Source organism: Protobothrops mucrosquamatus, unplaced genomic scaffold, assembly GCF_001527695.2.
Source record: "Protobothrops mucrosquamatus isolate PMUCROS unplaced genomic scaffold, P.Mucros_1.0 scaffold7, whole genome shotgun sequence".
In the NCBI taxonomy this organism is placed as follows: domain Eukaryota; kingdom Metazoa; phylum Chordata; class Lepidosauria; order Squamata; family Viperidae; genus Protobothrops; species Protobothrops mucrosquamatus.
Window position 1 is genome coordinate 3,191,147 of NW_015386394.1, and position 9,078 is coordinate 3,200,224.

At 37.8% G+C, this 9,078-nt stretch overlaps 1 protein-coding gene across 1 annotated transcript in view; it reads left to right on the top strand.

Annotated features, from left to right (window-relative positions):
• The window catches only part of PRRG2 (proline rich and Gla domain 2), a 26,599-nt gene extending 17,521 nt beyond the window's left edge, over positions 1-9,078 (top strand). The window contains exons 4-7 of the mRNA XM_015810195.1: positions 377-422; positions 2,881-3,007; positions 3,586-3,732; positions 7,598-9,078. Of these exons, the coding sequence (XP_015665681.1) occupies positions 377-422; positions 2,881-3,007; positions 3,586-3,732; positions 7,598-7,628 (351 nt within the window). The 3' untranslated portion in view covers positions 7,629-9,078. The remainder of the gene's footprint in view (positions 1-376; positions 423-2,880; positions 3,008-3,585; positions 3,733-7,597) is intronic.

Below are 9,078 nucleotides of genomic sequence, written 5' to 3' on the forward strand. Positions count from 1 at the left end.
GCACCAACACTGGAAGTTTTTAAGAAGAAACTGGACAGCCATTTGTCCAAAATGGTATAGGGTTTCCTGCCTGAGCAGGGGGTTGGACTAGATGACCTCCAAGGTCCCTTCCAACTTTATTATTATTATTATTATTATTATTATTATTATTATTATTATTATTATTATTATTATTATTATTATTATTATTATTATTATTGGAAGATAATGATTACCTTCTACAACAGAAGACAATAAAAATGACTTTTGTTTTCTTTTGTTTTTGAAACTATCAAGCAAGTCATTTAGAGTCAGACAACATGAGATAAAACAAACAAATAATGACTTTTATTAATGTCATATTAACATTATTCCCCTATCTTGATATCCCTTCCAGAAAAAATTTTGGGAGACCTATCCACACAATGGAAGAGGAGGAGCAAGTGAGTAAGGATACAAAACAGCAATGGGGAGTTCCATGTATTTGTGTTTTCCACTATCCTTCCTGAATCAAGTGTCACTTTTATAGACAGGAACCCAACTAATAATTTTTAGGGACTTCTAGAATCTTCCAAGTCCAACCACTACTGGGCATATAATAGCAACAAGGCTGGGCATTCTGCCCCTTCAATGTTAGGTGACAAAAGATCTTTCCATTTTCCTGAGGTAATGCTGTCCCCACATCCTTCACTGAGGAGAAAACTGTAATAAGACATTTGCTGCCCCATTATTGATCCTTTTGCTGCCTCTGTTGCCTTTGCTTCAAGTCACTGCAGCCACCTGCCTTCCTTTTGAAGAAATAAGTTCCAAGGCTTAATAGTTTTTGCCACGTTTTAAAGCAGGGGTCTCCAAACTTGGCAACTCTAAGACTTTAAGTATGGCTGCCTGAGCAATTCTGGGAATTGAAGTCCACAAGTCTTAAAGATGACAGTTTGGAGATGCCAGTTCTAAGACTGTAAATCAGGCTTGTCAGATGCTATATTTTTCCTATCCTGCTCTATGGAGTAGAGAGTTGGTCTCTGACAGAAGGCCACCTGAAGAGACTAGAAGCATTTGAAATGTGGATTTACAGGCGGCTGTTACGTATAAGCTGGGTTGACAAGATCAGAAATGAGGAGGAGATAAGCTGCCTGGGAAAGCCAAGGGAAATCATCAAAACGATTAAAAAACAAAAATTAGAATATTTTGGACATGTGATGCGACACCCAGAAAAATACGGCATACTCCATTTAATCCTCCAGGGAAAGATTGAAGGCAAACGAGGTCCAAGCAGAAGAAGAACATCGTGGCTTCAAAATCTAAGGGACTGGTTTGGACAAAACTCAGCAACACTTTTTCGTGCGGCTGCTGATAAAAACAGGATCGCCAACATGATCGCCAATGTCCGATAACGGATATGGCACAAGAAGAAGAAGAAAGTTCTAAAGCTCTGTTAGCCCTTAGAGGTAGTCCAGACAAGAAGTGCAACTATTAATACTAATTCTATTTTATTGTAAGGCTACATTAACAAAATCTTGCACAACAAAGTATTTCTCCTCTTCTCCCTATTACTCTCCAGAAAACTACAGAGGGTTCTTTCTGAAATTCTTTCAGTGCCTCTTCTCCTTCTGTGGACTGAGAAATCTTTTACATGCAAATGTCTTCAGCTTTTCCTCCTATTTCCCAAGGTCATTCTCAGATTCCATTAAAAGCTGCTATTGGTTAGTGGCAGCTTAAGCAGGAATACTTTGCTTTAACTCTGATAGTTAAGTCATTAGCCTTCATGGTCTAAAGACAAGATGAAACCGGCATCATAGGAACATGGCAACACAAAAAATGTTGCCACAGGTGTTTGTACTAGGTTAGATGCTAATGGGGAAAGACTATAAGATTATATATGATGGCTTTATTGTAGTGGTTTCTAGCATCACCCAACCATTGCTATGCTCAGAAATATCAACAAAGAAGAGAGGCTTTATATAGCTACAACAATGGCTGGGTAAATCTATAAATTACAAGTTAGGAAGTAGCCTCAGTAGAATGAAAATGTTCCTCTACCCTCCATTCTCCAAATGCCTCTGAATGAGATCTTCAGCCTCAAGACATGAAAAAACAAAGGTTGGTCAATGCTGTTCTAAGGACTCCTTATATTTGACTGTAATGGGGAAACAGCTTGCCCTATCACATTTTATCCTTTCTACAAAGATGTGCTTATAGAACTTTCTCCTACTTAATCAAGTAATTCACCATAAAGCTGTATGTCGATATATGTAATCTATTCATCTCATTGCATGCCATATATTTATCACTAGATTAACCTATTCAGACTGTAATTATTGCAAGTGGGGCAATAATGTGACAGATAATAACTTTTTAGGAATTCTCAGTGACTATCATTATTACTTATTATTAACTTTGGGTGGGTATCATTTTGATGATTGGGGACTACACATTTTTTCAGGAGAGAAAACTGCATTGAAAGGTAGGGAGGAAAGCGGATGAGACAGCATCATTCAGAATAGCTGAGCCAAAACTCTCCATTTCTCCAGGGTACTTTAAACCAGTTTAAAGATATTTTAGGACATATATTCTAATTTCCATGTGTTTCCCATCCCAGACCAAGAAAACCAATATTGCTGATTCTCAACACTGGTGCACCTGAAATTTGGCAACATGATTAAAGGGGGCTTTGGGATCTCAAAGAGTAGGGAGGACCTACCCTTGAGCCATCCTTATATCCAGTCCTGTCCTGACAAATTTGAACTGGAGCTAAAGCTTCTAACACAGCACTGTTCCAGTTCATTCCAATACCCCAGTTCTAAGAGTCAAGACCTAATGTAGCATGGATGTTAGAATTAGGATCTCCAGTTGTTTTAAGCAACAAGAATCCCAGTAACCCTTCCTATCTACCTGTTTTCATAGGAAATCCTGGAGTAGATGTGGCAGGCCTGGTGTCTGGCCTGATTGCAGCTTTGGTGTCCATTGTCATGTTTATAATTGTGGCCATGTATTGTATCAAATACCGCGCTAAAGAGAGAAATCGATCCAGGTATGTGTCAAGATCCACAGTGAGAAGTTTTGTGCCCAGCTATGTAATAAAGGGAGTGAAAGGGGAAAATAATTCTAGCACTTTGTCACCAAGAAAACATGAGGTCAAAAGCATTTGATTCAGGATTAACAGTTGCATCAGTGAAAAAAAACAACATGGTATGGGGATTTATATCAGCCTTCTGCAAACTGCTAACCTTTAGAGGAATTAAATTATAAATCTGATAATTTTTAGCTGTGTGCATATTTTCCAAAGTCTTTTTCTCTTTTTGAAGTTGATGTTTTCACACAGTTCTTAAAAATACATTGTTGAACTACAGTTTCCATTATCCCTATTCTGCATACATCTTTCATGGGTATTATATGAAATGATTTTTTGACATTGATAGTTTTTTCAACTTTTTTCCTGTAATATGTGATTTATTGGACTAAAATTCCCTTAATTTCCAAACACCCTGTATGCTTTCCAAAAGCTGATGAAAAGTTTGCTAATTTTTTGTTTTGATTAAGTGAGGCTTACAGACAAAAAGCCTGTGAATTGTTTTAGCTTTTTTGACCTCTGTCTCCATTTCCTTTTAGAAGAACACAGGAAAATTTGAATCCAGGGATTCCCCTTGCCAGCTTTGATGATGAGCCCAAGCCGGAATCTGCACCTGGGCTTCCTTCTTATGAGCAAGCAATGGCAGCTCCAGGAGTACACGACGCACCACCCCCACCGTACAACAGGTAGAATTATCATTGGGATCCTACCTACCTCAAAATTCTAACATTATCTAGGGATTGGGAACTGGATATAGAAGGAGAGCAAGGTTTGAGAATCAGGCTGCCTAAAGAGAGTGTGCAATGAAGATCAGGATCCTATCTGAATTGAACCTTGGAAAACTTTTTTCAAGGAAGGAGCATTGGATTATGCAGAAAGCCTTATTGTCATGGAAAATCTGCATGAACCTGCAACAGACCAAAGGCTTTTGTTCTCAAGAGGAAAGGCAGTACTGGAGTTGACAGGAAGTACAGAATCATCAACAGAGCTCATGTGAGCCACCAATGCGGGGGTGGGAAACTGCAGATGTTAAACTTCCAGGAATCTTCATCCCTACCTCTGCTGGTTGGAACTGATGGGAGTTGTAATTTAGCAGCATCAAAAATGCATTGGAATAGGGGTGAAGGCACAGGTTTCCTTTCCCTTCTCTGTCTCCAGGGAACTGGCAGAAGAAAATGTTATATCATTCTCCTCAGGATAGATTAGATTCATTCGCTCTACTTCAGTCAGAAAGAGAGAATAGTTTTAAAATTACCAATTCCCCCCACTCCCAAGTCCAGGCAACGGGTGTATAATACCCTCCGTCTCTTCTAGATTTCTGCTCATTAGCAATTCTGTTTTGATCCATTAACATGTAGTTTCTTGCTCCAGTTTCAGTTTCTGCACTATTTGTGAGTCATGGATTCTGTCCAGAGTCCCACAAACCTAAAGCACAGAAGAATTTGCTATTTTTCAGCACCAAAAAAACTTTTCAGAATTTACCACCTAGGATCATTGGAGAAATCCATATACACTACCCAGAGCTCCTTGCAAGTAGAAAACAAATGTGACGTGATTAAAAGTGACATGAATGCCAAGCAGTTACCACAGTATGAAATGGCAGCACAAAATGTAACTTTCATCTTTCATTGGCTCTGGCTGCTAAATTGAAAGTTGAAAAAATTGTATGGCTGTGGATATACACACATACACAAGCATACACGAAAAGAACATTGTATTGCATATAATATTGCACATATTGTAAATACTGTACATAACTTCAAGTAGTATTTGCTGCTGCCACCAGTACTAGATCAGCTCAGGGTCAGCAACACTGGAGGCACTACAGCCAGATAAGGAGTAGATGTAAAGCAAACTGAAGATAACAGGAAGACCTTAGCACAATAGTAATCCCCCCAGATATTCAAACTTTAATGGTCCGGAAACGAAGTGCAGGAGTGTTAAGCAGATTTAATTGGAGCAGTTCAATCTTTTCCAATCATGTGTCTTCAACTGTGTTGCTCTATAACCTTCAGAACTTCCATGCAGCATGCATGTTGTGGTAAGTACAACATAAATAGTAGTTATGAAGAAGAAGGGAATCATTAATAATTCTTAATTCTTAAATTTGGATCTTTCTCTCCAGGAACATGACTACTGTTGAAATCTGATATATGTGAGGCTGGCACTATATTAAGAATATGCTGTAGCAGAATACTGCCGGTACTGAAAGGGAGCCAATGATCCCTGTAGTTATGAAGGCTAGTCTTGAAGATGGTTCAACGTGCTTGACATTGATTGATGACTTTATTGCAGTCAAAGGGTATATCTTGCTCAAAAGGAACAGATGAGGGAAAAAGAAAGGGAGAGAGAAGTTGTATATGTGCGACTTCTGAAACCTCCAGATAAATCCATGAATCTGAGATTGGAAGCTATGATGAAAGCCTATAGATGAGGATAGGAAGAAAAGGAAGAGAAAAGTTCTATCAAAGTAGCAATATAGGACAGGCTGCCAAGCCAACAGAAAGCACAGATTATATTTTTCTGAAACAGTTACAAAACTTTCACAGATACAGTTATTGTATTAATAGGGAATTTTGAACATCCTCAACATCTGGAAGTCTGCTAAGTCTGGAACATCTCAGTAAAATCCTGACTTCCTGGTCTCTCTGCCTCTCAGAAAATAAAGGACGGGGAAAAAAGAACCTCATACCCTCTATTTAGTTCTGATCAATGGGGAATGCTGATGAAGAGACAGTGTTAGAAACATTGGGAAGGATGGTGGCTATGTTGTAATTTTGGAATTTGTGGTAGTAAGGGATGTGTATAATTGGATATGTACTTGACCTTTAAGAATGACAATCTTAAAAAAAACTCAAAAAAAGTTGCAAAGATAGTAGAGTTCAGCAAGAATTGGAATATCATTGAAGATGAATTGCAAATTGTTCCACTGAGAAGGAAAAATGGAATCTGGCTTCGCAAGTTCATTGAAGAGCTGAGAGTGAGAGCTTATTTTATTTTATTTTTTTACAAAAGATTATATAGGTGATTGCTCCAAGAAGTTAGTCATCTCAACCTGTAAGGATGAGATAGAAAAGTAAGGTTCAGAATGAAATAAGGCTTGTGAAGGATATTAAAAGCACCAGAAAGAGCTTTTTGTTTATGTTTGGATCAAGAAGAAAACAGAAAGAAGGTCCAGATAGGCCAGCTCCTTATGGAAGGTCATGTGATAATGGAGATGACACAAAAGGAAAGTATTATCTTGACTCCACCTTCATCCATAAAGAGTTGTGACAAAGCTGGAATGGAAAGCTGACACCACGGGATATAATCAGATTACAAATCCATTCATGAAAGGCTGCAAATGTGGGCAAATACCTACAAGTGAGATACATATATTCAACCAATTGAAATAAATGTAAAGTATAATTGTATATAAACAAAAGTAAAAGGGCAAGGATTGAATGAAACATTGGCTTGGCCAAGGATTTAGATGTGTCAGTAGGTCATAAGATTAAGATGAGCCAGCTGTATGATACAGCTGTTAAAAATAGCATGAACAGTTTCATCCTATTTAGCACGGGCTGAACTTTACCTAGTATTGTGTTTAAACTTGGGTACCATATTTTTTGGAAGGTCATCAAGGAATTAGATCATACCCAGAGGATGGTGAATCAGGTGGTAAAAATCCTGGAAGTCCTTCTGTGTAAAGATTTGTTGGAAGAACTGTGTTGAATCTTCAAATATTAAAATTAAATATGATAGCAATACTTGATAGATTGTCATGAAGAAGATGAAACAGATTTGTCCTCTGCTATTTCAGAAATAATCCCCAACCCTGCAGGGACATTATAGACAAGCAGAATTTGACTTAACATTTGCAAAACCTCTGCAGTGGTAAATGCTATTCAGCAGTAGTTCAGTGTGTCACTGGTGAGCTATTTCAGTGGATTAATTCAAGTACGGGCTAAAACTATCCAGATTTATTTCATATGCTTAGTAGAGCACTGGAATAGCTGAAAATCTTTTATTTCTTTATACCAGAGGTGGAGAACGATGGCCCCTTATGACTCATGGCTCAGGAATTCTGGTAGTTAAAGTCCACAAGTCATAAAAGGGCCATCATTCCCCACCCCTGCTTTATACCATGGAACCCCCTACTTAAATTGCAGGTATACTGTAGCATCTACAGTGGTTTATTTGCATTTTCTTGCAAGTAAGGTTGTTGGGTTTCTCAACAATCCAATGGAGGTTAGCCCAGTGGAAAAAGAACATATTTTCTCTTAAGGAAATACTATATGTTACAATCATTTGTGCTAAGTTTCATCCTTGGCTGCAAAGAAAAGAAGTGAAAAGTAGAACTGGGCCCTTAGTGTTAACAATTGCATTTTAACAGTACAATTTCCGATCATTCTTAATATAGAGGAGGATGGCAGTTCTTCCCAAAACATGATCTTAATGTTTCCCTTATTCATTTTCTCAGGAATATTTTAATCCAGCTAGTTTTTTCTTCATTCACTTGTTTCCATGGATTACTTTTTCTTCAATTATCATATCTTTCTTTTTCTTCAGGAATAGTGTCAATTTGACTCGGCCAACCTGAGTTTTCAACAGCAGGATAAATATTCTTGAAATACCTATTGGTCTCCTTCATCTATACAAAAGACACTATGCACACACCTGCATGACAGCCAAAGCAAGGACTTTGAAGCGGACAATTAATGCATACTGGATATGAATCTGCAGTATGAACAGGCTGTATGTGAGAGTCAGGTGTGCAGAAAAGGATATTGCAGAATGTTTTGGTTGAAAAAATAAAATCTAAAATTGCAAATGCGCATATTAGGACTGTTATCACTAGATAATGTGAAAGTGAATTGCTAATTTGCACAGATTTCCTCCCCCCATTTTTTTCCTCTTCCATTCATCTTATGAATGAGTTTTTTATAACTGTCTTTTCTATCAACATGTGATTTTTAAGGATTATATTGAGGATAAATGAAAATTGTTTTTATTTGAAGATAAAGATGATTGATTGTAGCAGACTAATTCATATAATAGGAACTCTAAGTTGGAGTAAGAAATCTTATAGCCCAAGACAGAAATTCAGTTTGGGGAAACTGCCCTGGATTATGCAAGCTCAAACATTTATTCAGGTGCAGAAAGAATAGGGATATTAGAAGTTGTCTCCTGTAATTGGCATGCAGTATAAAAAACAGGAATGGCTAGCTTGAAATATTCATTGGTAAAATTGCATTTTGCCCCTGCTTGTTCCAAAGAATAGTATTTGTTACGGCCACTGACTAAATTCATGATCCAGAGAATGTACTTTTCCAGTTCTAAGAACAGAATATACAAGAAGCTGACTTATATCAGATCAGGTTATTTGACCATCTGGCCCAGTGTTATTGCTTGACTCACATCTGCTCTCCAGAAGCCTTAGCAGTGAAAGGCTTCTCCCATCACAGCTGCCTGATCCATTTAAAATTTGGTCTGGATTAAGTTTGATTTTATTTTCACACAAAGTGGGTTCCCATCTCCAAGCTCTGTTCCCCTCCTAACCTAAAGACAGACACGCCCACCCAGGCTTCCAAACTGGTCCTGAGAATCTTATTAGAGAAGGCAGATTAGCAATGCAAATTGGACAGTAGCACAGGTATTTCGAGACAAGAAATTTAGCCAGAGATGGAGAACAAATAAGAAAGTAAAATCACAGAAAATGGGGGCACCTCTGCAGTGATGTAAGCATGAAAGAGAACAAAACATGTTTATATATGCTTTTAAGCTGTCTGTGGCACAAGATGAGAATGAAGTGCGAAAGATGGTGTGGTTGGACAAAACACATTTATAAGCACAGATGTTAAATTCATATCTGTCCTGCCTTTTCACTTACTTGTCATGAAATATGTTTGCTTAGCTTTGAGCACAATAGAGAGAACTCTTCATCATAACTATAAGGAAGGGGCAGCAGTTTGCTGAGTGTTGGTGAACAATAATGTGGCCTATTAAATGAATAGTCTGTAAATCTTTTAACATGATTTCTATGGAAAATA